The 27,997-nt window shown below is 48.6% G+C and overlaps 1 protein-coding gene across 8 annotated transcripts; it reads right to left on the bottom strand.

Moving 5' to 3' along the window:
• Nucleotides 1–54: 54 nt before the first annotated feature.
• MPZL2 (myelin protein zero like 2) lies at nt 55–15,530 on the bottom strand. 8 transcript variants are annotated; one of them, XM_036324159.1, is made up of 7 exons: nt 15,069–15,524; nt 14,119–14,285; nt 13,193–13,403; nt 9,201–9,264; nt 8,400–8,547; nt 5,145–5,220; nt 97–249 (listed from the first exon to the last, which is right to left on the bottom strand). In XM_036324159.1, exons 1-7 carry the CDS (start codon nt 15,124–15,126, stop codon nt 233–235), a joined length of 741 nt encoding a protein of 246 aa, XP_036180052.1. In that variant the 5' UTR covers nt 15,127–15,524; the 3' UTR covers nt 97–232. The 8 variants fall into 8 exon arrangements, with proteins under 8 accessions (XP_036180053.1, XP_036180052.1, XP_036180051.1 ...); XM_036324158.1 differs by lacking the exon at nt 97–249 and adding an exon at nt 1,376–2,447 and having other exon boundaries at nt 15,069–15,523; XM_036324157.1 differs by lacking the exon at nt 97–249 and adding an exon at nt 1,376–2,624 and having other exon boundaries at nt 15,069–15,515.
• Nucleotides 15,531–27,997: the final 12,467 nt, after the last annotated feature.

Raw genomic sequence — 27,997 nt, 5'->3', positions numbered from 1 at the left:
ACCTGCTACTTAGAATTTAGATGTGTATATAAAGCCAATTGTATAACTGATAAATCTTTATTGCTAAAGGTTATTTACATAAATGTTTAAGGCAGAAGAAAATCATAGATCACAGAAGTTCTGTTTGGAAGAAGACACTGAATAGCTGGGTATTTGGCCAAGACACAGCTACAAGTTCTGCTGAAACACATTCCCTGAGCTTGTGACGACTTTTCCATTATACTGTGGGACATCATCCAGGCCATCTGTCTGAAGAAGCATCAGTGTTTATATTTTAAAAGGGTGAATTATGAAGAAAAAATAGAAAATGTGAATTAAAAATAATATTGACTCTAAATCTAATTTTTAGTTTCAAAACTGGGTATTGAAACTTTACTTTGTCAGTGTAATGGGCAAAACAAAACAGGTATGGAATGTATTTGTGAATCAAGGTTTGTATGTAAATTACACCAATTTATTTAAGAACTCTTGGGGGAAAATATCAAAGTTCAGCGTTAGACATGAGCAGAGCAAGGACGAAGGGCCAGGTGCAGAAAGCTCCAGGTGCCCAGCAAGGGGCAAAGCTGGGAAAACAAGCGCCTCGCCCCCAGGGTGACCTCTCCTCCCCTCCCATGTCACTGGTCCTGCGGTTTGGACCCCGATCTCTCCTATCCCTGGTGAGGCGGTTTAGACCCGACCGACCTTCGCTCCCTACAGATAACATCGAGGCCTCAGTTGCCTTTCGGCTCCAGGCCCAGAAAAGCAGCAAAACCAGACAAGTGACACCGTGGCTGCCTCAGGTCCAGCCACATTGACTAATGAACCCCACCCCACCCCCACCCTGGAAACAACAAATCAGGGGAGACTGAAAAGAGCTCACCTGGGAAGCTGATGAATATTCTACTAAGGCCCTGAGCCCTCCCCTAAGGTTCCCACCTGCAAGAGAGAGAGCTATGCTCAGAGCAAAGGACCCCATGTGCACTCTCCCTCCAAGGAGCACGCCCGCCACCCCCACAGGCACGTCTCCCCCACCTCACGAGACTTGGAACCAGGGGAGCGGTGGGCAGTGACAGGTCATCCGGGACTCACCCCTGACCCTGTCTCCAGGCCCCCTGTGCTCTGACCTCCCAGTGAGCAGCGCAGCACAGCCTGGACTCTCCTGTTGCTTCTTCTCCGCCTTCCTTGCGTCACTGTCCTGAGTACATTCCGCTGCCATCATGGGCCCCATACCCCTTGGCTCAGTGCTGTGCAGCCCTTCCCTTCGCATATCCCCACCTCCAGCCCCTTTCCCTTAAAGAAATTCCATTTGTCTTTATTCACCGTCTGAGATGGCCGTTTCGCCTGCCTGCCCACCACCGCGTTTAACCTTTCATTCAGTATCTTTAAATACAGATCATCTATTTGAAAATTCCAGTTTATTAAAAGAAATAACGTCTTTAGCCCAGTCAGTGAAAACTGAACATATGTTGTAAAGATTTGGGGGAAGTCTAAACTTTTAGATGTTTCCTGCCTTCTGACTAAATGCTGCTATAGCTTAAGTTTGGAAATAAGCCAGGAAACTAGACACTTTTTAAAAAGCTCTCTTTTTTTCATAGCTCACTTATAACGTTTCTTTTATCTATTAGTATAAGAGAAAAAAAGAATAAAGTTGATTTCATTCTGTTAGTGTTGGCATTTCTTTGCCCCACCCCAAATTCTCCCCCAGAACAAGTGCATTTTTAAAAAAGAAAGAAAAAAGTAAGTAACCTCTTCCAGTTCTCAGAGCTTTGTGTACCACTGAACAAAATGACCATCATTTAGGGTTGATTTTTTTCACCTGCCCTAAATTTCTAAAGTCACAAAATACCGTTTCAGAATTCTTCTATTTAACTGCTTGATGGTCCCGGCTACAAAGGAATGAGCATAGTTCGCTCTGTTGTTACAGGTCATAGAGGTGGGGAGGGGCGGGGACAGCGGGCACTGCTCTGAAAGACCTGCGCTGTCCGTGGCTTTTCACAACAGAAAAAAGGCGCCGGTGGCGGCGAGCAGTTCGCCCAGAGAGTGGCACGTGTCACCTGTTAGCACTACGGTAACCTTCCCTTGGCGCTCCGTGATTTAGACGGTGCTCTCTGGTAAACTTTTGATCAATTGACAAAAATAGGGCAAACTACCATCTAGGGATATTGAAAGGAAGGTCGTGCGGTCAGACGTGTCCCAGATTAAAGGAGCGCCGCTTAGCGATGGGGTTTTGTGTTCCTAGAAACGGCTGGGAGGTTCTCCTGCTTCGCTGCGAGGGAGGACAGCGAACCCATGGACTCCAGCAGCAGGAGCGCTGCGCCCCGCGGAGCGAAGGTACAGGAAATGCGTGGTGGGCAGGGGCCTTCCTCCCAGGCGCTGCCAGGAGCGCAGAGAGTCATCACCGAGGGCTGCTGGGCCGGAGCGCCGCTCCCCGGGGCACAAACGCTCACTTGAAGTTGCTTGCGCTGTAACTAACAGAGAAGAGGTCCTCAGCGAGGGGTGCTTTGGCCGTGTCTCCCCGGGAAGGCTCGGGTGCTTGTCTGGGTGGTCACGGGCAAGAGCTGGTCGGAAACAGGTCACCACGAAAGGGCCAGCGACAAGCTTCCCTCCACTTTGGCTCCTCCTGGGGTCTTGGCCTCCTCCGCCTCCTGAAACACAAAGCTTCTGTGGACCATGCACTTGGGGAGGGGGCGCCGGGACCCCTGGGCCGCGGACCATGCACTTGGGGAGGGGGCGCCGGGACCCCTGGCCCGCGGACCATGCACTTGGGGAGGGGGCGCCGGGACCCCTGGCCCGCGGACCATGCACTTGGGGAGGGGGCGCCGGGACCCCTGGCCCGCGGACTCTGCGAGCCTCCTTTTAACAGACTGGGTTTAACGGACAGAACGCCGTCCGTGTGTCACATGTGAACATGAATACCTGTTGATTTTAAAGTGCTTTTAACCGAGATTTGCGTATAATTAGATTAACAGGTTGGTTTTTTGTTGTTGTTGTTATCAATTCACTGTTGTTTTTAACAAATTTTCGTGAGTGGCCGCATGTTGGAAAAAACACTGATTTCGCCGACATGAATGATATTACTACAGTGTCTGCAACCACAGCCCAGCATTTAAGTGCAGAGGCGCTGCTGGTAGACAATGTAGGGAACGGCCAGCCGCCACACGGCTCCGCACCGGGCATTGCTGCTGTGGTCCGGCCGCAGCCTCCAACCGAGACCACTGTCCCCGGGTGCCCAGCGCGGTGCTCGCCTTCTCGGTGACCGGTGAACGCACGCACTCACCAGGCCCGTTCAGCATAAACTTAAAGTTGCAGCACACAAATAGAAACCTTCTCTGCGAAGTTAAACCTTTTCTACATGATTCTAATGACACAAATGTGTCCACATACGTAAAAACAGGTGGTAAACTATCGAATTTGTCCATTTTGTAGCATATGAACTGGGGAAACCTACCTTCTCATATAAGGGACTTGGGGCTTTACCGGACACCCCCAAATAGTCTGTTACATCGCGGTTTTACTGTACATACATATTGATAGACCTGTTCTCCATTGTGAATGAAAATATTCTTAAATGCATTTATTCTCCCCTAATTTCACTTTTAAAAAGACGTTTCCTGATTCTTATTCTCAGTGAGTGTCCTTAATTCATCGCCTCTGCCTCCTGTGGACACTTGGTGATCTGTACTCACTCACACATACATTTCTCCTCTCTTTCCCTCCCTCCCTCCCTCTCTTCCTTTAATTGGAAGCAAAATCAAACAAACAGAAAAGTAGGTAAGAGGCATTCACCCAACACCTAATCTTAAAGCATTTTGCCTTACTTAAATTTTTTTGGCTGACATTTTTTCCCTGACAAATATTCCAATATGCATTTTTAGAATAGGAACATTTTCCTATATAACCACAACACCCTTATTATACCTAATAAAAATTAATAATAATTTCCTAATATCCATATTCAAATTTTTCATATTCAAGACTCCCAATTGTTCCCCAAATCTTTTTACAACTAGTTTGTTCAAACTAGTGCCATCCAGTCAGGGACCACACATTGCACTTGACTGTGTTAGCTCGTTACATTTCCTTGCATATAGAAGAGCCCCATCTTTTTTCCATGACCCGCATGTTGGAGAACCTGCTTGATTAAAAGAAGAAAATAGCCTTTGGCAAAACCTCTCTGATACCAAATTCGTCTTTCTGGGTTCACGATGGAATCGCTTCTCTCCATAGTCTATTTTATAGATCCTGAAGGTACTTTCACCGGAGTCTCGGGCTATAAAAATGTGACTCTTTTTACAAATAATAATAGTGGACCTACTTCAGAGAATAGAAGAAATTCTGATTATATAAAAAAATAAATCGCCCTAACCGGTTTGGCTCAGTGGATAGAGCATTGGCCTGCGGACTGAAGGGTCCCAGGTTCGAGTCTGGTCAAGGGCATGTACCTTGGTTGCGGGCACATCCCCAGTAGGGGCATGCAGGAGGCAGCTGATCGATGTTTCTCTCTCATCGATGTTTCTGACTCTCTATCCCTCTCCCTTCCTCTCTGTAAAAAATCAATAAAATATATATTTTTAACAAAATCATCCTATCTTTCAATCCTGATAAACCTGAAAACTAGAAAAACAAAATCACACACTATTAAAACTGGATTCATGGTCCCAATAACTAAATGAGAGGAACTGAATAGTTCTGTCAAAACGGCGGGCCTATCTTTTTAAAAGCAATATTAGAACCTGGCTGGTAGCTCAGTTGGTTAGAGTGTCATCCCGACCCCGAGGTTTCAGGCTCATCCCCAGTCAGGACACATTCAAGGGTCAACCAATGAGGCATAAATGAGTAGGACACACACCGATCTCTCTCTCTCTCTCTCTCTCTCTCTCTCTCTCTTCCTCTCTCTTTCTCTCTAAAACCAATCAATAAAAATATATTTATTTACATGTTGAAAGTTAATTTGTTATTCTTAAATAAAGAATTCTCAAATCTTAGAATTCTCTCAGTTTAACCACCTAGCTTCCTAAGACTTTGCACAAATCACACCCAGAGGAGAAGCCGTCTGTAACGCAGACTTTGACCTCCACTTCACGGCCATATCATCGGGGAGGCCCACATTCGAGACGAGCCGGACAGGAGAGCTGAGGAAAGAAGGGAACCATCTGCGACCTCACCGTTGAGGAACGTTAGTCTGTGTCTTCCAGGTAAACCGCGACCTTCTTCTCTTGGTTGAGTCTTTCTTCTTCTTTTCTGTAAGAAAGAAGCAGAAACCAATGTCAAGCCAACAAGACCAGAGCAAGGGAGGCGAGTCTTACATAGCTTAGGCCAGGCATCCTTCCCCACATCCTGGGGAGAATTACATGCACCTGGATATAGAGCCCAGCTTCCGGAGAGCCAGGGCACCAGTGCCGTCTCGCCTCTCACACCCAGTGCCTTCCCATGACCCTGGGTGTCTGAACTCAGACACTTCCCAGAATATTTGTAGAAGGGAGCCGTACAATTAGGGAACTCCAGGGATTTAAAGCAGACACTTTAGTTTACTGTTGGTATCTTACCTCTAATTCTACTCCTTATTCAAAATAGAAAAAGGTTGAGGGGAGGGAAGGAGGTGAAAGAATTAAGTACAAATTGGTAGTTACAAATAATCAAGGGGGTGTGACGTAGAGCATAGAGAATACAGTCAATGACTACGTACGGGGCCAGGTGGGTCCTGCCTATCGAGGGGAACACCGTGTGAAGTATAAGATTGTCTATCTAGCCACTACATTGTACACCTGAAACCAATACAAAATAATATTGACAGTAAATTGTACTTGAAAAATTTTAAAAAGACAGAAAAAGTTTTGTGTTAACCTAGAAGACATCTTTATTCATTACTAGTATATTCAGTTTAACCCCTAGAGCGCTGGGGAGTGCAATCTCGCTCCTCCTGTCTTTTGCCAAAAGTGCCGGGAGCGCTGTCACGCCCCTCCTGCAGTGTCACTATTAGATGCTAGCAGTTCACTCTTTATGTGGAAAAAAAAATTTTAAACTTTAACTCAAAATGCCTTGGCAATTTTAGCACAGCTCCTAGGATATTGGTTGGCACTCGAAGGGTTAAACCAGAACCTCAGAGGTGAGTTCGTTAAGCTCCTTAAAATCAATTCTATTTATTTCAGTAAATATTTCTCAAGGAAAAGAAGCAAATGGTGCTGGGAGTACCAAAACACTGCAACCTGTGCAAAGGAATGAATTTGGACTCCTACTTCACACCACCTACAAAAATTAACTCAAAATTAATCAAAGGCCTAAATGTAAGAACTAAAACTGTAAAACTCTTAGAAGAAACCATAAGCACAAATCTTCATCATGTTGGGTTAAGCAATGGTATCTTAGATACAACACCAATAACATAAGCAACAAAAGAAAAAAATTGATAAATTGGACTTCATCAAAATTTTAAACTTTTGTGCTTCAAAAGACACTGTGAAGAAAGTGAAAAGACAACCCACAGAATGAGAGAAAATCATTGCAATCATACATCTAATAAAGCACTTTTAGATATTCTAAAATATATAAGGAGCTCTTACAGCTCAACAATAAAAAGACAACCCAATTTTTAAGTAGGCAAAACATTTGAATAGATATATCTCCAAAAAGATATACAAATGGCCAATAAATACTGGAAAGATGTTCAGCATCACTAGTCATTAGGAAAATACAAATCAAAACCTCAGTGAGCCCTGACCAGGTATCTCAGTTAGAGCATCTTCCCTATACACCAAGGTCGGCAGTTCGAGCCCCAGTCAGGACACATACAAAAGCAACCAATGAATGCATAAATAAGTGGAACAACAAATCTCTCTCTCTTCTTCTCTCTCTCACTCAAATCAATAAGTAAAAAATTTTAAAAACCACCTCAATCAGAAGCCACTTGACATCCACTATGACTATAATCAAAAGGACAGACAATAATAAGTGTTGTCAATGATGTGAACAAACTGAAATCCTCATACATTGCTGGTGGGATGTAACATGGTGCATCTGTTTTGGAAAATAGTCTGGGAATACCTGGAAAAGGTAAACATAGAATTACCAAGTATTTTAGCAATTTCACTCCTAGGTATATACCCAGAAGAATTGAAAACATATGTCTAGGCAGGAGTGGCCAGGGAAAGGTCAATGGGAGGAAAGGAAGTCATATAAGTACTTTCAACAATAAAGAATTTAAATTTTTTAAAAAAGAAAACATGTCTACACACAAATTTATAGACATATGTTGATAGCAGCATTAGTCATAGTAGCCAAAAAGTAGAAAAAACCTAAATGTCCATCAATTCAATGGATAAACAAAATGTGATATATACACAGAGTGGAATGAAGTGCTACTACATGCTATAACATGGATGAGCTTTGAAAACCCTGTAATAAGTCAAAGAATCCAGACACAAAGGCCACATATTGTATGATTCTATTTATAGGAAACATCCCAAACAGGCCAATCCACGGAGACAGAGAGCAGGGTAGGCAGGGGCCGGTGAGAGGGGGATGGAGGGAGTGACAGCAAGAGGGTGTGGGATGTCTTTTGTGAGTGATGAATATATTCTGGAATTAGTGGTGACTATGGAATATTAAAAGGGTGAATTTTATAGTGTGTAAATTTTATCTCAATAAGAAAATATTTATTGAGCACCTAACAGCAGACTGGCTGACTTCCCTAGGTACTGATTCACAGTGACCTGCTGACCGCCCAGTGGTTCTTAGAAATGTATGCTTTACATTAAAGGTAAGGAGTATTCTTTTTTTCTTTTTTCTGTTTTGGTTAATCCTCACCCAAGGGTATTTTTTTCATTGATTTTTTTAGAGAGAGTGGAAGCGAGTGAGGGAGGGGAAGAGAGAGAAAAAAAACAACAAGGGTCTGAGAGAGACACATCAATTAGTTGCCTCCCGCAAGTGCACCGACCAGGGCCAGGGATTGAACCTGCAACCCAGGTACATGCTCTTGACTGGGAATTGAACGCTGGACCCTTAGGTGCACAGGGCAATACTGTAACCACTGAGCACACTGGCCAGGGCAGGAGTGCGCTAAAAAAGCTTTGTCTAACAGATATGAGTTTCTTATACAATATTATATTAGTTTCAGGTGCACACCCCAGTTAGACATTATGTCACTTGCTAAGTGATCCTCCCGATAAGCCTCATACCCATCTGATGGAACAGATTTCAATATCAAATCCTCCATCATAAAGAAAGGCCGTCATGAAATCTGTAAAACCAAGAGCCTTTTGTACAGTCCCTAATCCACCCCAATGTGCTCATCCTGTGAACCTGAGCCCTTCCTCTAAGATGTACTCAAAGGGCAGAGCGCCGCTCCCCAGGGACTAGCCTCCCGTAGGCGCCAGGTGCCGCCCTAAGGGAGAGGAGGAGCTGGTGCGGGCTCCCAGCCTTACGGTGTGATCTCCACCACCTTGTGGGCCCTCGAGGCCCACCGCCGTTTGCGGAAATGCTGGAAGAGGACCACCCCGATCACTATGATGACCATCAGGGCGCAGGCGGAGCCAATGGCCAGGGCCAGGAAGTAGATCTCGGAGAAGCGCACTGGGGAGAGAAAAACGGTCCAGTTAGGGTTCTCGAACAGCAGAGGATTGTGATGTCAGCTAAAGGTACAATAGGGATGCAATTTTTAAAAATTTTTTATTGATTTCAGAGAGGAAGGGAGAGGGAGTGAGAGATAGAAACATCAATGATGAGAGAGAATCATTGACTGGCTGCCTCCTGCATGACCCCTACTGGGGATCAAGCCACAACCCAGGCATGTGCCCTTGACCAGAATCGGACCATGACCTCTTGGTTCAGAGGTCAACGCTCAACCACTGAGCCACGCCAGCAGACGGAATGTACTTTTGTCATTAAGTGGAATTGTTCACCTACCGTGTTACCTTGTAAACTCTAGAAGCACAGGAAAGCCGACATTCTCCTTTGGTGGCTCTCAGACTGTGTCCCAGGAGGACCAGCAACAGAACTTTGAAACACAAATGACCAGGCCCCGCCCCAGACCTACTGAATTGCAGGTGGGGCTGGCTGTTTGCTCTGACAGTCCCTGCAGGTGGTGATGCCCGCTAACCTGTGAGCACCACTGGGCCGGTTGAGTAAGATTATTGCTGACCTAGTCCCATCGAGGGCCCAAACCTTTCTCCCTCAGTCCCTCTGCCATTCAGTGAGTCGTTTATTCCGATGTGTGAAGGGCCTACCATGTTCCAGGCACTGATGGAAACACCAGCCAGAAACTGACATCACCGTCAAGGAACTCACACCCTGGGGAGACAGGTGGGTAAATCAGTGACCACACTCGTGCATCGCTAACAACAGGCCGCTTTCTGAGAGCTGCCTCTGTAGGCACTGCTGTCACTGTGCAGACATCCTAGAGCGCCTTACACACCTCGCTGTCTGCGCAGCCCACTGCTGCCAGGCTACAGCCCTGGCCGGCACCTCACTGTCCGAATGCCGTAGGCAGTTGTAACACAGTGGTATTTGTGCATAGAAACACATCTACACATGGAAAAGGTACAATGAAAACGTGCTATAAAAGCCCGGCCGGCGTGGCTCCGTGGTTGAACATCAACCTATGAACCAGGAGGTCACGGCTCGATTCTGTCTGGGTTGCGAGCTCTGAGCCCCAGGAGACGGAGCACAGGAGGCAGCCGATCAATGACTCTCTCATCATTGATGTTTCTATCTCTCTCTCCCTCTCCCTTCCTCTCTGAAATCAATAAAAATATTTTTTTAAAAAATGTTTTAAAAGAGTAGTTTATTGAATTTTAGAGAGAGAGGAGGGAGAGGGAAAACCATCGATTGGAGAGTGCAGCATCAAGCGGCTGCCTCCTGCACGCCCACCACCAGGGGTCAAGCCCGCAACCTGGGTACCTGCCCTGACTGGGAATCACCCTGAGACCCTTGATGCCCGGGACCATGCCCAAGCACCCGGCCACCAGGCAGGCCCACGTTTCCCAGCTTTTAAGGAGCTTATTGAGGCTACAGAGGCTCCTGCTAAGCTTCCCGTGCATTTTCCTGCGGCCTTATTCTTGCCCGGCAGTTTCCTTCCTTTGCCTCCTCTGCAGCCGTGCCCGCTGTGCCAATCCAACCCCTCCCCGTCCGTCCGTCCCTCGGGAGCCAGGCCAGGCGCTCCAGGTGGCCCTCATCACGCTGCGGCTAACGTTCCCCATCGCAACCACATCCCTGTTCCTCACCACCTCTGAGCTGTGGTGTGAACGGCTGCAGCGCCACTGGGGGCAGGCATTTTCCGGCTCTGTGGTCACTGTGTGGCCGCCACTGCACATGTGGTCCATTGTGACCGAAGCATCATCGTGTGGCACAGGACTGACAGGCTAGCAGGCGAACGGTGCAAGAGGGACCCCACAGGTCAGGGTCCCTAAACCAGGGACCTTGCGCCTGTGACGTCTGGGTCTCTGTCTTTCTTTTTTTTCTTTCTTTTAATCCTCGCCCGGGATATTTTTCCATTGATTTTTAGAGAGAGGGAAAGACAGAAAGAAATACCAGTGTGAGAGAAACACATCGATCCCAGGCCGGAATCGAACCAGAGACCCTTTGGTCTGCAAGCCAACGCTGTATCCACTGAGCTAAACCATCTAGGGCTTAATTTCTGATTTAAAATTCAATAAACCCTCAGAACCAGCAAGGACAGTAGAGATGTCTAGCTCGGGGGCTCCCAGCCTGGAGTCCACTGCTCACTGTGTGTGTGCATTCTCTGTGGACGCAGGGCCACGGCTCACTGTGTGTGCGCATTCTCTGTGGACGCAGGGCCACGGCTCACTGTGTGTGTGCATTCTCTGTGGACGCAGGGCCACGGCTCACTGTGTGTGTGCATTCTCTGTGGACGCAGGGCCACGGCTCACTGTGTGTGTGCATTCTCTGTGGACGGTGGGCCACGGCTCACTGTGTGTGCGCATTCTCTGTGGACGCAGGGCCACGGCTCACTGTGTGTGCGCATTCTCTGTGGACGCAGGGCCACGGCTCACTGTGTGTGCGCATTCTCTGTGGACGCAGGGCCACGGCTCACTGTGTGTGCGCATTCTCTGTGGACGCAGGGCCACGGCTCACTGTGTGTGCGCATTCTCTGTGGACGCAGGGCCACGGCTCACTGTGTGTGTGCATTCTCTGTGGACGCAAGGCCACGGCTTTTGTTAGATCTCAGAGCAGTGATCCCGTATGTTTAAGAACCATGTGTCTTGTCTAATCTGTTCGGTTTGCAGAGGAAGAAACTGAGGTCCAAGGATAGGATATTACTCCTTTCAGCACTCAGATTACTTCTCCAGCCGCACAGCTCTCTCCTGACAGGGCCTGGAGGCCGGTGCTGGGGTGGGAAGGAGGAAATCACACCACTTTACAGGCAGTGATACTGTGTTAGTTCAGAGCACACAGCAGAGAAAGCTCGGTTAAATACCAGCTCCCCCACTTACTAGCTGTGCGATTGGGGTAATTAACTTCCTTGAGCATCCATTTCCGCCATGTATAAAATAGACATAACAATACCCATTTCTTGAGTTCTTACTAAAAATAAAATTGTTCATTTAAATTGTTCCCGGCTGTGCCTCCACGTAATAAACACGCAGCATACAGTAACTACTATAATTTTCAGTATGATTAAGAGTTTGGGGACTTTTTACATTTGTTATCTCATTTTATCCTCACCCTAATCCAGGGGTGGGCAACCCCTGGCACGCGTGCCAAACATGGCATGCCAGTAACTTTTACTGGCTCACGAATCCCTCTCTTATAATCTTCCATTTACAATTGTGAATCTTTGTTCTCAGTGATGAATTTTGTTAAGTCTCGTAATAGGAGTAGCCTGACGGATGAAAGGAGTAGCTCGTGCATATCTCTGAAGGTCACGAAATATAAACCTGATGTAAAATCTCTGTCATCAGTAATGCAGCAGCAAAAGTCCCACTGCTAATATCAAATGGAGTCATAAAGTTTTCTGTCGGACTATCAGTGTACATGTATACATTAAAAAATAAATGTATTTTCCATCATCATATACTGTGTTTTTGTCGCTCGAATGAATTTTATTATTTCTTCAAGGTTCTTCACATACATACACCTTAAGAGATATCAAGTAGGTATAACATGTTCTCAAAAAATTAGGGTTGGCACGCAGAAGAATTTTGAGTCAGAGATTTTGCTGGTTTTGGCACGCACTCACAAAAAGTTTGCCCACCCCTGCCCTAATCCTCGCTCTATTGTTCTCACTTGCCTGGAGGGAAATGATTCATCTACAGCTGCAGTGCCGCGGTCTTTGCTCTGTTACCCGGCACCACTGGCCGGGCTGGGTCATGGGACGCAGTCAATGCGCAGACGATGCAACGCAGTGGTTGGGAGATTCATTCTGGAGCCAAAGATGCCCACCCACCAGCTACGTGTCTGTGGACAAGTGACTTCACCTCTGTGAGCCTCAGTGTCCTCATTAGTAAAATGGGGGTGGGGGGGACACCAAGAACACAATGAACTGACAGGATACGTGAAGATGAAAGTCCCGACACCATTCGGTAAAAAAGGGCCCCTGATGGGCGTCTACGGCGAGGTGGGCTGTGAGGACCAGGAGACAGGGCCTCCAGCACCAGCACGGGTGGCAGGGGCCCAGCAGGCACTCGCTCACCTCCTGGGCAGAAGTGGCCGAATGAACAGGCCATGGCTACCCTTTACCAGGGAGTTGCTTCCTCTGCCTCCACGGTCTCACTCCATTTTTGTAACAGCTTCCTTGGGTCCCTTGCTTTCCTTTCTGTTTCTCCCCACAAACAAAGCCTTTCTCTTTCACCCCAGGATTCCTCACTCTCCCTCCGTAGCTTCCAGATTGAAAGGGCTCATCCTTCTCTCTACACTTCCAGCCACCACAAAAGATGGCCCCTTTCTTTTCTTTTCTTTTTAATTATTTTTATTTTCCTTATTTTTATCGATTTCAGAGAGAGGAAGGGAGAGGGAGAGAGAGAGAGAGAGAGAGAGAGAAACATCAATGATGAGAGAGAATCATTGATCAGCTGCCTCCTACAGGCCCCACACTGAGGATCGAGCCCACATCCCGGGCATGCACTCTTGACCGGAATCCAACCTGGGAGCCTTCAGTTCGCTTGCCAACGCTCTATCCAGTGAGCCACACCGGCTAGGGCTGCCCTCTCTTTACTACAAGCTCCCAGGCTTCCCCAAACTCTTCCCCAGCGGCACCTACCGGTCTGCACGACGCTGAGCCGGATCTCCCCGACGAGCCCGTCCACGTCGGGCGGGTTCTTCACCTGGCAGGTGTACGTCCCGTTGTCGTCGAACCGCAGCTTCCAGAGCATGATGGAGGCGTCATACCGCTCGGGGTTCCCGTTCCAGACCACCCGGTCCTTGAACCGTCCGCTCATGGGTTTGAAGGGGTCCATGTGGTAGTAGAAAACCTGGGAAGGAGAAATGGCAGGGGGTGTGGGGAGAGCAGAAGAGACCCGCCAGCCTCGCGGCCGGCAGCTTTCAGCAGGAGCTCCCGGCTCTCCCTGCCAGCGGCCTCTGTCCCGGGAACTGCTTCCCAGCCCTGCCTTGTGCTCGTTGCTAAAACTCTAATAAATACATAACTGGCCCTGGCCGGTGTGGCTCAGTGGTTGAAGCATTGGCCTGCATACCGAAGGGTCCCAGGTTCGATTCCCGGTCAGGGCACACGCCTGGGTTGCGGGCTCAATCCCCAGTGTGGGGTGTGCGGGAGGCAGCCGATCCATGATTCTCTCTCATTTTTTTAAAAATATATTTTTTTATTTTTTTACAGAGAGGAAGGGAGAGAGATAGAGAGTAAGAAACATCGATGAGAGAGAAACATCAATCAGCTGCCTCCTGCACACCCCCCACTGGGGATGTGTCCACAACCAAGGTACATGCCCTTGACCGGAATCGAACCTGGGACCCTTCAGTCCGCAGGCCAATGCTCTATCCACTGAGCCAAACCGATTTCGGCAATTCTCTCTTATTTTTGATGCTTCTATCTCTCTTTCCCTCTCCCTCTCTGAAATCAATAAAAATATATTAAAAAATAAAGAAATGAACAGACACAGGAAGGGCCAGGAGAAACAGACCGGCTTGTTTTCCTAACCCAGATCCCCGAGAAAATGACGCCCATCTACTTACGAACTGCTCAGAGCCCCCATCCTGGGGGCGGAAATTCCAGGTCACGGTCAGAGCGTCGCCCACGGGGGCGAAGCTGGAGAAAGTGCACTTCAGCCGGACGTCCGTGCCGTTCACAGCCTCCAGCACCCGGGACGTGTAAATTTCCACGGCGGCTCCGGGCCCGAGAGCTGAGGCGGGAGCAGGAGGAAGAAGGGTCAACAGGCAGGAGCAGAGAGCTGCTGCCTCCGCCAAAGCCCCGTGTGAGCGGCGCAGAGCAGAGCTGAGAGGCCTGCCTGCTGGCATGACACCCACTTCAAACTGTCAGGAGAAACCTCAGCCATCGGCAAATCAAAAGGAAAGCAGAAACCCAGAAGTCTACACGGACCCGAACATGCATTGGGCGAGGGTTCGAGTGCAGCGGTATGTGCTGCGTGTGACGGTCCTTGAGCAGGGAGTTGTCCAGAGGGGCCCTTGCTATGTCTTCTGCAGAAATTAAGTTCAAGGCCAGACGGTTCGTGCTGGCCGGGCCCCTGACGCTCCACACCCGCGGCCTCCTCGGCATGACGGTCACGCTCAGACCACCTGTCCTCTCCCCGCACAGTGCGGCTCCCCAGCGCTGCCCCGGGCTCCCGGGGTCCAGACCCCACCCCCAGGGGGCCCGCCCAAGCCCCGCCTGAGAGGAGGTGAAGCAGCGGCAGGAAAATGGTTGGTAACCTGAGATTTGAAAACCCTCTCTGTGCCCGGCTGGCAGCCGAGTCTCACCGAAACCTGTTTGTCCAAAAGCAGTTCCTCCAAGCACCCACTGACTTCGGTTTCAGTAAAGTCCACCCCAAAGCGGCTGCCACTGCGGCTCAGGCTCCAGAGGAAAACTCTGGCTCCTTCCTAGACAATTCGCTCCCTTCACGGGCTGGGCGGTGAGGGGGTTGCTGCGGGAGCCCCCTGCCCTGCCCCCCCCCCCCCCCAGCCCTTACCTGTGAGCTGTATGCCCAGCAGGAGCAGCGCCGCGCGCGGGAGGCTCCGGCCATACATGAGGAAGGCCAGCCCTGGCCCCCAGGCCAGACGGGCAGACGGAGGGCTGCAGCCCCCTGCCAGGCCACTCCCGAGCGGGCACCTGCGTTGTCCGGAGCGCGGCAGCCCCTCACCTGTGGGAACCCGAGCGCCCGCGCCTGTGACTCATCCCTGCTCCGCGGGCGCACTTTGCTGGAATGAAAGGTGGGGCCTCCGCTCCCAGCGCCTCCCCCCTGCCTCCTCCCTCCGCCCTCTGCCCTGAGCGAGTCTGCACAGAGCCCACAGCCGCAGCCTCGCTCTCCTGCTCGGCTCCTCTGGGCGCTGGCCTCCGGGTGGCTCGGAAGCGGCGGGGAGGTGGTGCCAGGCTGCTGCGTCCCAGCCGCCCTGGCCTTGGCCCCTGCACACGCTTTTTACAAACAGGCTGCAGGCCCGCCTGGGAAGGGAGTGTTGAAACTGCCTTGCAGGGATTGGCCCCCGGAAGCACCTCCCTGCTCAGCACCGTCTGCGGGCAAAGTCCTGCAGTGCGCACCCTCGGCCTGAGTCACATGTGCCCATGCGGGTTCTGAGCCTTTGCGAGCCCGTAGCTTCCCCGAGACCCACCTGATATACACTGGCCAAAGCAACCTTCATGTCTAATGACCCTCCTGCTTTGCAGCTTTTAAAGACCATCGGGATGGCATCCCTGCCCGGCTCCCATCCCCACGCAGCCCGCAAAGCGCTTTTTCTCCTGTTAGCGCATCTCTGCGATCCTCCCGCGGTGTTCCCACCCCACCTGCGAGGGTGTTCCCACCCCACCTGCAAGGACTCGAAGAGCCCAGAGGAGGTAAATGTTTTGCCCAAAGGTGCACAGCCAATAGGTAGCAAACCTGGAACTGTTCGGAGTCTTAAACCTAGTGCTCTTTTTACAAAATAACAGGCATGTGAACAACCAACACAGGGGACTCTGCAGGAAAAGCCTTCAAAATACGTCACTGACTTGGGCCTCCCAGTTCACGGCCCCTTTTAGGGTCGCCCCGTGGGAGGAAGCTCAGGTAGAGGAATTCTGATGCGCCAAGGCCTCCCTCTCCAGATGGAGGTCCATGACCAGCCCTGGCAGCAGTGCAGGGGGGAGGTCGAGAACGGTTCTGCCAGCGGTTAAGACGTGGGCTCGGCTGGCCCAGGAGCCTCTCCCCCAGCGCGGACGAGCGGCTCTGGCAAATGCGTTAGTGATTCTGAAAATTCTGCCAGTTAAATCCTGGGACAGAGACATGGCCAGGGGCTGGAGGCAGGGGCAGTCAGACTGGAAACGCTAAAACATGGGAAGAGAAAACTCTACTGAGAGAGGAAGATTACAAAAGTGAAGAACAAGAAAAGCAAAAGAGGAAAGAAAAACAGGGGGCGAAAATACAGTCACGGAGAAGGAAGAAAGGGAAGAAAACAGAAGTCGGTGTGAGAGCTGAGCCTCACACCAGGCTGCCCGGAGGCAGGGCCCGCACCCAGCGGGACACGGGGAGCGTTTCTGAAAACAGTGAGTGTGTGGCTCCTTTGTCAGCTCCCAGGTCTGCGATCAACCTAAAATCAGGGTGCGGGGGCCTTTGAAACAGCGAGAGGACAAAAGAGAGCTTTTCTGGTGGAGAGGTCCCGAGAGTTCAGCTCCAGGGCCTGAAAGAAAGGAGTTAGGGGAACGGGATCCCCTGCTGGAGGGCAGCTCTCGGGAAGGCAGCCTGACGGAGAGGGAGAGCGGAGGCCCAGCCAGCCGCCCAGTGTGCTGCGAGGTCGGGTTACCAGCGCGGCCGGAGGCACGAGAAGCAGCAGGAGAGGAACCAGGGCCAGAAGCACTGAACAAACTGCCTGTTGTCAGGAGAGAAGAACGCCCCCCAGGTAGCCTGCCGCCTGGGGACACGGCCAGCCCTGCCAGGAGGGCCAGCAGCTGCCCAGGGCCCAGGCTCAGCGGAGTTCAAGCGTCTGGCCTCGTGCCCAGCGACGCCCAGTTCCTTCCAGTTAGCAGGAGTGGCTTGGGTCACCCAGTTTCCCTCCCTGGGTGGGGCGGGAGGAGGCCAAGGGTGGGGCTAAGTAGAGAAAACACGACATAAAAAGGAGGCTTGCCCCTAGGAGTCCCAGGATGCTGGTCAGCAAGACTTTGATCGAAGCTGGAGGCATCGGCTGGGTTCTGCCCACCGGCGGGGAGGCAGCTGCTGTGGGAGACCCCTGTTGTGGAGAGATCCCTGCTGTGGGAGACCCCTGCTGTGGGAGACCCCCCTGTGGGAGACCCCCCTGTAGGAGACCCCTGCTGTGGGAGACCCCCCTGTGGGAGACCCCCTGTAGGAGACCCCCCTGTGGGAGACCCCCTGTAGGAGACCCCCCTGTGGGAGACCCCCCTGTGGGAGACCCCCTGTAGGAGACCCCCCTGTGGGAGACCCCCTGTAGGAGACCCCCCTGTGGGAGACCCCAGTGGAACCACCACCACCATGTCTGACCGGGAGGCAAGACTGTCACCTGAGGACTTGGGGGTGAGTAGGAAGGAGAAGACATTCAACTCAGAGTCCGTGGACAGAAGAGCAGTGAGGGTCACTTCAGAGTGAAAAGGACCACACATCCCAGGAAACTCAGGGCCCCACACCGTCCCCGGTGGGAGTCCAGGGACTGCACTCAGGTTCCCCCTGAAGGTCAGAGAGCGGCTGGTGCTCATGCCCCAGGAGGACGGGCAGTGGAGGGGACGATGGGGTTGAAGTCCATCAGGGGCAAACAGGGGGTCATTCAACGGTGTAGGTATTCATTTTATTTTATTTCCCCGCTTTTTATTGTTAAAAATAGTTATTTTGTAATGTGATGTTCAAAATGAAAACTCACCCCCATCCCTTTAAAACACCTGGTCATTGGAATTCTAGTGCCCATTCTGCATTGCGTTTGTTTTCATTGTGCTGACTTTGGGAGGTCACACCTCAGCCCCTCCTTTTGTTTTGGTGTTCATTCTCACCCAAGGATATTTTCCACTGAATTTTAGAGAGAGTGCAAGAGAGGTGGAAAGACACAGAGAGAAACATCGATGTGAGAGAGACACATTGGTCGGCTGCCTCCTGCCCATGCCCTGACCAGGACCAGGTGTTGAGTCTGCAACCGAGGTACATGCCCTTGACTGGACTAGAACCTGGGACCCTTCAGTCCACAGGCCAACACTCTATCCACTGGGCCAAACCGGCTGGGGCTGCCCTCTCCTTTGGAATGTTGCTCATGTGCACAGGGAGGACTGGGTGCTTTCTGGCTTGTGATAAATAAGGTGAATTGATGCAAGTGTCATAACGACGTCTAACAGCCCGGGTTCCGGCCTGTGACTGCTTCGCTTCAGCACTGGGCCTTCCCGGGGGAGGGGAAGCTCCCAGAGACCTGAACTCTGGGAAAATTATCTTTCCTCAACTTGAAGCTTCTTTTAAAATTTGAAGCTTCTTTTAAAATTAGACTCTCTAGCCCCTGCCGGTTTGGATCAGAGGATAGAGCAGCCGTGGGCAAACGACGGCCGTTCGCTGTTCTATCTGCCCGCGGAGCCGAAAGAGCGGAGGGTTCTCTTGCTCTCCCCTCCGCTCCTTCACCAGCAGCAGTGTTAACATGTATTAGTTCACACAAACACTCCATCCACGCTTTTGTTCCGGCCCTCCGGTCCAGTTTAAGACCCACTGTGGCCCTCGAGTCAAAAAGTTTGCCCACCCCTGGGATAGAGCATCGGCCTGCAGACCGAAGGGTCCTGGGTTTGATTCTGTTCAAGGGCATGTACCTCAGTTGCAGGGTCCTCCCCGACCTGGTCCCTGGTCGGGACACGTGCAGGAGGCAACAATCGATGAACTTCTCTCACATTGATGTTTCTCTCTGTCTTTCCCGCTTTCTGAAAATCAATGGGAAAATATCTTTGGGTGAGGATTTAAAAAATAATAAAAATCTGAAGGTCTGGGCCAAAAGAAGAGGTGCACCAGGTTGGAGTCCGGATGACAGGAGGGGTGAGATAAAGACTAACTCCAAAGCCGCTTGACTGAAGAGAAGGCATTGGAAGAGGAAGGAAGGCTCTGCCAGAAGGTCCCAGCGCAGCGCAACCCCATCAGCAGAGAGTAGCTATTCGTGCAGATGTGCGTAAAACAGGACATTGCTCTTTTCATTTTGTGTCTGCTTTTGGGATATGGGCTTTCAATGGACATTGTCTGCACCAGCTTTATTAAAATGAACAAAATATTTGTAAAAATTATTAAAAGCAACAACTGGAGGCATCCAGGTAAGGCCTAGGTTATAGTTAGTGTCTAGGCAAATGAAAGAAAAGGAAGAGGAATTCTAGACTAAAAGGGGGAAAAAAGTGAAGCTCCTCCCTCTGCCCCAACAGCCCACACATATCCCCACACACTGCTCCAGAGCTCGGCCTTGGCCAGGAGGGGCTCGCAGGGGCCCAGAAGACACGGAGGACCAAGGGCCTGGATCATCATTTGTAAAAATCGTCGTCTCAACAGCCCAGGCAGAAGTGGTTTCCTGGCCACGAGATGAAATTCGCATCCTGTGAAGCACGGTAAACTTAGCTCTTTGGGTAGTTCAAATAAAGTGTGTGTTTACTCAAAGGTTCCTGTCCATGTCTTTCTTACTAGTAAAAGTTTTATTAAATTGTAGTTATATGCTGGGCTAGACATGTAAAGTAGAATGAGACATTTCTGCCTGGTGGGGGTGATCAGAATCTAAAGAGGAAGTGAAGTATGTATGTAAATAAATAATTAGCACATTTGTGACTTTTGAACTGAACCCTTAAAGGACCAATAAGAATTCTGGAAAGATGCCCGGCTGGTGTGGTTCAGTGGTTGAGTGTTGACCTAGGAACCAGAAGGTCATGGTTCAATTTCCAGTCAGGGCAACATGCCCGGGTTTCGGTCTCGATCCCCAGTGTGAAGCGTGCAGGAGGCAGCCGATCAATGATTCTCTCTCATCATTGATGTTTCTATCTCTCTCTCCCTCTCCCTTCCTCTCTGAAATCAATAAAAATATATCTTTTTTTAAAAAAGAATTCTGGAAAGAGACGAGAAACAAAGGTAATCCTGTTGGGACAAATAGGTGGGAATATGGTGTCGCCTGGGGACTCCAAGCAACCCCTCAATACTGGAGGAGGGCCAGGCCAGGAGGCGGAAGAGAGATGCAGGGCTCAGATGTGGAGGGTCCTCATTACGCCTGAGGGGCAATAGTGAGGGGCAATAGTGAGGGGAAATAATGAAAGTCTTGAGACATCAGCACCACATACTCTACAGTGTTCTCATTAAAAGTAGAAACTTAACACGAGTTTTCAAAAGACTCAGAGATTCCCGGTTTTCCCTTACCAACAATTCCTATTTACACCTACTTTAAAAAAAATTCCTCTGGTTTAGAGAGCCTTTTAATGATGAGAGAGGGAGGTGAGGATGCCACAGTCCTAGATGAGAGGCAGCTCTTGGCCCCCAAAGAAAAGGTATGTTCCCTTTGGTCCTCCTCCTTATCTCAAGTGTCCTAGGGATACTCCAGCGTAGGTGTGGGTCTGAGACTGAGCTCTGACAGCTTCGAAGACCTGGGAGGGCCCAACCCATCTCCCCTCACTACAGCAGAGACACCATCCAGGAGAGCCTGAGGCTCCTTCCTAATTAGAGGAGAGACCAGGCTCCTATTAACCAGCTTCTCTGACTAATAGTTTCTTCTATTCTGAAGGGCTAGAGCGATGGCGTGTCTTTGAAGGCAACTTTGAATCTCCCAGGAGAGTAAAGGGGCCTTGATGGATGCATTCGCCTATCTTTCTCTTCACCATATGGACCATGCCTACATAATGGGTGAGAGTTTACATTTATACTGTGTTTATTGATGAACACAGTATCTCTTGGTTACCATGACCACTTTTTACTCTTAGGAAAGAAATTCATTTCCTGAGAAAAGAAATAGCAATTTTTTAAAATATATTTTTATTGATTTCAGAGAGGAAGGGAGAAAGAGAGAATGATAGAAACATCAATGATGAGAGGAAATCATTGATTTAGCCTTTTTTTTTTTTTTTTTTTTTTTTTGCTACTAAATACCAAGAGGCATGAGGCACAGAAGCTGTAGTCTGACCTGCTTAGATCCAAATCCAAGCTTGACCACTGACCTTGGGCAGTTGGGTGATTCTCTGTGCCTTAATTATCTCACATGTGAAATGAGAACAATAACATTTGTCCAGTAGGCGTCATATAAGAATCACTGTGAAAAACTGTGTTTACATAAAGCTCTAGGAAGAACCAAGATGGCAGCGTAGATAAAGGTAGGTACTCGCTGCCTCCCACAACCACATCAAAATTACAAACTAAAATGCAGAACAACCATCATTCAGAACTGCCTGAAATCTGGCTGAAGGGAAGTCCTATGACTAGAGAAGTAAAGAAGAAAGCACACCAAGACTGTAGGAGAGGCAGAGGCACCGAACGGGCTAGACTGACACCCACGTGTGGTGTTTTTTTAATTGGGAGAATTATCTCGGCTGCAGAGGCCTCCCATGAGGAGCAAGGGGTCCCAGCCACACACCAGACCCCCAGGGTTCCAGAGCTTGGAAGAGAAGCCCCTATAACTGCAGGCTGTGAAACCAGCGGGGCTTGTGGCTGAGGGACACAAAAGGGAAGGTCCATGTGAAATGGCCTGACGCTCAGCTCCTGGGGGAGGGCTATGGACCAAACCTCACACGAGGGATATGGTCAGGCTGCAAAGCCAGGCCTGCCTCACTCCCAGCTGCAGGGCCAACGCCAGCTCTTTCAACAGCGCCAGCCTCTCTTCCTCATCAGGCTTTTCTCCAGAGTCAGCCCTCTATTGCACTCTGACCACTGGCACCTTCCTTCTCTCCCAGCCACTGCCGCCTCCAAAAGGAAATGAAATTAACAGTAGGCATCCTCTTTTCAGCATCGCTCCTAAAATAAAGGATTTGATGAGGAAATACTTGTAAATTGTGTCTTAAGTAAAGTTTAGACTGTGCCAAAAATCTTGTTCCTTCTGTGAAATTTTGTTCCTTCTGTGTCTTATTACTCATTTGTTTTTTAAAAAATAGTTTTGAGCAACTAAGTGTCAGCCATTGTCCTCAGAAAGTCAAGGGTAAAAAAAAAAAAAAAAAAGATAATATCTTCGCCCTAGCTCCGTGGTCAGCAAACCGTGGCTCATGAGCCACATGCAGCTCTTTGGCCCCTTGAGCGTGGCTCTTCCACAAAATACCACGTGCGGGAGCACACGTACAGTGCGATTGAAACTTCGTGGCCCATGCGCAGAAGTTGGTATTTTGTGGAAGAGCCACGCTCAAGGGGCCAAAGAGCCGCATGTGGCTCGCGAGCCGGGGTTTGCCGAGTCACAGTTTGCCGACCACTGCAGCTGGTTTGGCTCAGTGGATAAAGCATTGGCCTGCAGACTGAAGGGTCCCAGGTTCAATTCTGTCCAAGTGCACATGCCTGGGTTGCAGGCTCAGTCCCCAGTAGCGGGTGTGCAGGAGGCAGCCGATCAATGATTCTCTCTCATCATTGATGTTTCTATCTGTCTATCCCTCTCCCTTTCTCTCTGAAACCAATAAAAATATATTTTTTAAAAAGATAATATCTTAGCCCTTACAGAGTGATCAGGCTAAAAAATGAGGCAGCCACAATACAGGTTGATAGGCAGTAATGAAGCACCTGCTAGTACACATGGTAGCGCAAGAATCAGGACGAACTCGGCTGGAGCACAGGGAGGGCTTCTCTGGGAAGGTGAAACAGGCCATGATTCCTGAAAAATGAAGACCAGCTGGCAAAAGGGAAGGGCACTCCAGGCCAAGGCCTGATTTAGGGATAAAACGGCACAATGCTAGGAACTCCAAGTAGGACAGTGGAATGTGGTGATGGCATAACTACCATGTGTTATATACCTTACCTTTAATATCTTTATATCTCACAGCAACCTTAGAAAGTACCTTATTAATATTCTCGTTTTACAGATGAGAAAAATGAGACTGGGAGATTTACTAACTTGCCCACGGTCACACAGCTAGGAAATGGTATAGCTGGGCTTTAATTCTAACATCTCTGATCCATTCTCTACAAAACAAGCTTAGCTTGTAAGAGGTAGAACAGCAGGAAAGGAGCTACTGAAGGTGAGATTCTTTTTTGTTGTTGTTGTTTATTTTTTTTGTTGATAATATTACAGATGTCTCCTGTTTATCCCCCCCCCCCATTTTATTCCCCACTCCCAGGTCTTCATGACACTATTGCCAGTGTCCATGGGCTATGCATATCTATATAATAAAAACCCAGTGATCGTAATGCCGTATCAACCAAAGACTGGTCACCAGGAGATGCATTGATGGGTCCCGCAGCACCGGCGGGACTTGACACTGGGTCCCACGGGCGCCGAGTCTGGGTCTCACATGATTTCGTGTGCTGGGCCTCTAGTAAGTATACAAGTTCTTTGATTTATCTCTTCTCATCCCCCCACCCCCATATCATGGTGTGTCAGTCTGCTCCATGCCTCCATGCCTCCATGCTTCGGGTCATATTTTTTTTTACTTTAGCTTTCTTTTTTTTATTATTGTTTAAAGTTTTACACGTGTCTCCTCTTTCCCCAATTGACCCCCTCAGCCATTCCCACCCCTTAGGGCAAGACCCCACTGTCCCAGTGTCTATGTCCATTGGTTATGCTAATATGCACGCTTACAAGTCCTTTGGTTGATCTCTAACCACCCCCCACTTCCCCTGCCATTTGTCTCTGGATCTATTTTTGTTCATCAGTTTATGTTGATCATTATATCCCACATATGAGTGAGATCATGTGGGATCATGCCTTATTTTGCTTAGCATAATGCTCTCCAGTTCCATCATGCTGTTGCAAACGGTAAACAGTTCCTTCATTTTTACAGCGGCATAGTATTCCATTGTGTAGATGTACCACAGTTTTCTAACCCATTCATCTGCTGATGGGCACTTAGGCTGTTTCCAAATCTTAGCTATTGTAAATTGTGTTGCTATGAACATAGGAGTGCATATATCCTTTCTGATTGGTGTTTCTGGTTTCTTGGGATATATTCCTAGAAGTGGGATCACTGGGTCAAATGGGAGTTCCATTTTTAGTTTTTTGAGGGAACTCCATACTGTTCTCCACAGTGGCTGCACCAGTCTGCATTCCCACCAGCAGTGCAGGAGGGTTTCTTTTTCTCCGCATCCTCATCAGCACTTGTCATTTGTTGATTTGTTGATGATAGTCATTCTGACAGGTGTGAGATGGTATCTTATTGTTGTTTTGATTTGCATCTCTCGGATGATTAGTGACTTTGAGCATGTTTTCATATGTCTCTTGGCCTTCTGGATGTCCTCTTTCGAAAAGTGTCTATTTAGGTCCTCTGCCCATTTTTTGATTGGATTGTTTATCTTCCTTTTGTTCAGTTGTATGAGTTCTCTATAAATGTTGGAGATTAAACCCTTATCAGAGAGAACATTGGCAAATATGTTCTCCCATGCAGTGGGCTTTCTTATTGTTTTATTGATGGTTTCTTTTGCTGTGCAGCTTTTTATTTTGATGTAGTCCCATTTGTTTATTTTCTCTTTACTCTCCATTGCCCTAGGAGCTGTGTCAGTAAAGATATTGCTATGATATATGTCTCATATTTTGCTGCCTATGGAGTCTTATAGGATTTTTATGGTTTCCCATCTTACATTTAAGTCCTTTAGCCATTTTGACTTTGTTTTTGTGTATGGTGTAAATTGGTGATCTAGTTTCATTTTCTTGCATGTATCTGACCAAAGCTTTGGGTTATATTTTAGTGGTCAATCCATTTTGTTCATTAGATTCCACATATGAGTGACATCATGTGATACTTGTCTTTCTCTGACTGACTTATTTCACTTAGCATGATACTCTCCATGTCTATCCATGCTGTCTCAGAGGGTAAGAGATCTCTCTTTTTTTACAGCTGCATAGTATTCCATGGTGTAGATGCACCACAGCTTTTTTATCCACTCATCTACTGATGGGCCCTTGGGCTGTTTCCAAATCTTAGCTATTGCAAATTGTGGGGCTATGAACACAGGGGTACATACATTCTTTCTGATTGGTGTTTCGGGTTTCTAGGATATATTCCCAGAAGTGGGATCACTGGGTCAAACGAAGGTTCCATTTTTAGTTTTTTGAGGAAACTCCATACTGTTCTCCTCAGTGGCTGCACCAGTCTGCATTCCCACCAGCAGTGTACTAGGGTTCCCTTTTCTCCACATCCTCACCAGCATTTGTTGTTTGTTGATGGTAGCCATTCTGACAGGTGTGAGGTGATACCTCATTGTGGTTTTAATTTGCATCTCTCTGATGATCAGTGACTTTGAGCATTTTTTCATGTCTCTTGGCCTTCTGTATGTCCACTTTGGAGAAATGTCTATTCAGGTCTCCTGCCCATTTTTTAACTGACTGCTTGTCTTCCTTTTGTTGAGTTGTATGGGTGCTTTACATATTTTGGAGATTAGCCCTTTGTCGGATGTACTATTGGCAAATATGTTCTCCCAGGCAGTGGGCGCCCTTTTCATTTTAATGGTGGTTTCTTCTGCTGTGCAGAAGCTTTTTATTTTGATGTGGTCCCGTTTGTTTATTTTCTCCTTAGTTTCCTTTGCCCTAAGAGATGTATCAGAAAAAAATTCTATGAGAGATGTCTGAGATTTTACTGCCTATGTTTTCTTCTAAGAGTTTTATGGTTTCATGCCTTACATTTATTTAAGTCTTTTATCCATTTTGAGTTTATTCTTATGTCTGGTGTAAGTTGGTGGTCTAGTTTCATCTGAAGTTTAGAGTCTTTTGTATCCATTGTATTACATGGCTTTTCAGTTAAATTCTAATAATATAAGAGAAACTTTATACTCTAGAGCAGTGGTTCTCAACCTGTGGGTCGCGACCCCTTTAGGGGTCGAACAACTCTTTCACAGGGGTTGCCTAAGACCATCGGAAAACACATATATAATTACATATTGTTTTTGTGATTAATCGCTATGCTTTAATTATGTTCAATTTGTAACAATGAAAATACATCCTGCATATCAGATATTTACATGACGATTCATAACTAGCAAAATTACAGTTATGAAGTAGCAACAAAAATAATTTTATGGTTGGGGGGCACCACAACATGAGGAACTGTATTAAAGGGTCGCGGCATTAGGAAGGTTGAGAACCACTGCTCTAAAGTAATGGAAATTTAAATGAGAGGGAAAGAGAAAGGAATAGGACTTGTCAGTGATGCTAAGGAGGCTTTTCATTTTTCTAAAAGTAATAGACAGCAGTGAGGAGTGTTACACACACGGAAGGGTTTCGGTTTAAATAGAAGTGGTTGCATCAAGCACTCACTGGACTAGGAGGGCAGGAGGGATGGCGGATAACGGGTTGGTTAGTGAAAAGACGGGTCCTTACACGCACTAGACTACACGGTGCCAGGCTGGGTGGGGAAAGCTTTGCCTTTTCCAACACCTGCAAGTATTTTGCTCCATAAACATCGCTGAGACGTGCGCTTACCTCTGGAAACGGACCGGAGCTCCGTGGAGGACTGAGCGAGCAGTGAGCCTGCTTGCAGGGCGATGGCCAGGGGCGGGCGGCTCACCCAAGTCCTGTACCAGACCCTGACGGAAATCCGCATCAGCCCTGTGTTCTCCCCCCTCAGCCTCAGCAGCTGCCTGTCCAGGCTCCTTGATAGACTGAAGCTCCGCCTTCTACTCTCTGCTTGTCCTGCAGCGATTCCCCGGGAGGGAGAGGGCCGCACAGGCAGTAGGTGTGAGGTCACAGCACATGTGGGAGAAGCGTGGAACCTGCACCCCCACAGAAGGAGCTGCCTGCTCCCGGGGCAGGAAGAGGGCGCAGGGCCCAGAACTCAGGAACTCTTGGAGGCCTGGGCCCTAGCACGCCCTGAGGGACACTCAGACAAACGCCCCTCCTAGGCCCGAGTAGGCTTTGAATGAAAGAAAGACCTATACTCAGAGGGAAATGCTAGGCTCAATAAAATTAAACAGATTCTTAATTTTGTTTTGTTTTGTTTTGTTTTTACAGTATGTTAACATGGGACAAGTTTGGGGTGGTGGTTGTCATTTACAAAGCACCTATTAATCTTTCTAGAACTTTCTGTTCACTGAACAAATTAGAGACAGTGCTTCTCAGTGCGTGGACTGCAGATCACCTGAAATGGTCACTGGTCCTCAAGGAGATAAATACAAAACCTGAGAGTGTCTAAAGCTATTACACGTCATTTGACGTTGCCATGATATCCAAGGCCATGAGCAGAAGACTCGTCGTGTGGGCAACAAACACCATGGGTGTTTCGCATTGCACGGCAGGAGGCATCTGGTGTGAGTCTCTTGCTAGTCACATGCACTGGAACCACATCTCCTTCGTGCGCTGGCCTTTGCTAAGGAAACTGGTTTAGGAAACACTGACAGGCCCAATCTATACTGTACACATGTGTTATGGGTTCAATCAGCGAGATAGACCACCAACTCAGAATTTAAATTTAGGAGCCTTTATTAAGCTGGCCAGCTGACTACAGTGTGTCCCTTGAGTAAGAGCTTCACAGCCTGCAGTGCCGACCGAGGATACAGCAAAATCTTTTATTGCAAAGACTACACAGTGTTTAAAAAAAAGCTACAAAGCATTTCATTAGCTGTTCCTTAGAAGTTCACAAAAAAAGTTCACAAGAACAAAGGGGAGGTAAACGGAGTCACACCTGGCTGGGTTGAATCATAATACATTGTTTTCTGAGACAATCTAGCAATTTTTCTCTGTCACGATCCCAGACCTTAATACAATCGGTAACCCTTCCATGCCTCAGTCCCTCACCCTAGCACACATGGGCATGTTGAATCCCAGAGAGAGAGCGTGATTTGTTCAAGGTCATGGAGGTCAGTAGCAAAGGGCTCGCCTTCCGGTT

This window comes from Myotis myotis, unplaced genomic scaffold, assembly GCF_014108235.1.
Source record: "Myotis myotis isolate mMyoMyo1 unplaced genomic scaffold, mMyoMyo1.p scaffold_m19_p_10, whole genome shotgun sequence".
Classification (NCBI taxonomy): domain Eukaryota; kingdom Metazoa; phylum Chordata; class Mammalia; order Chiroptera; family Vespertilionidae; genus Myotis; species Myotis myotis.
This window is presented reverse-complemented; position numbering and strand designations above follow the sequence as displayed.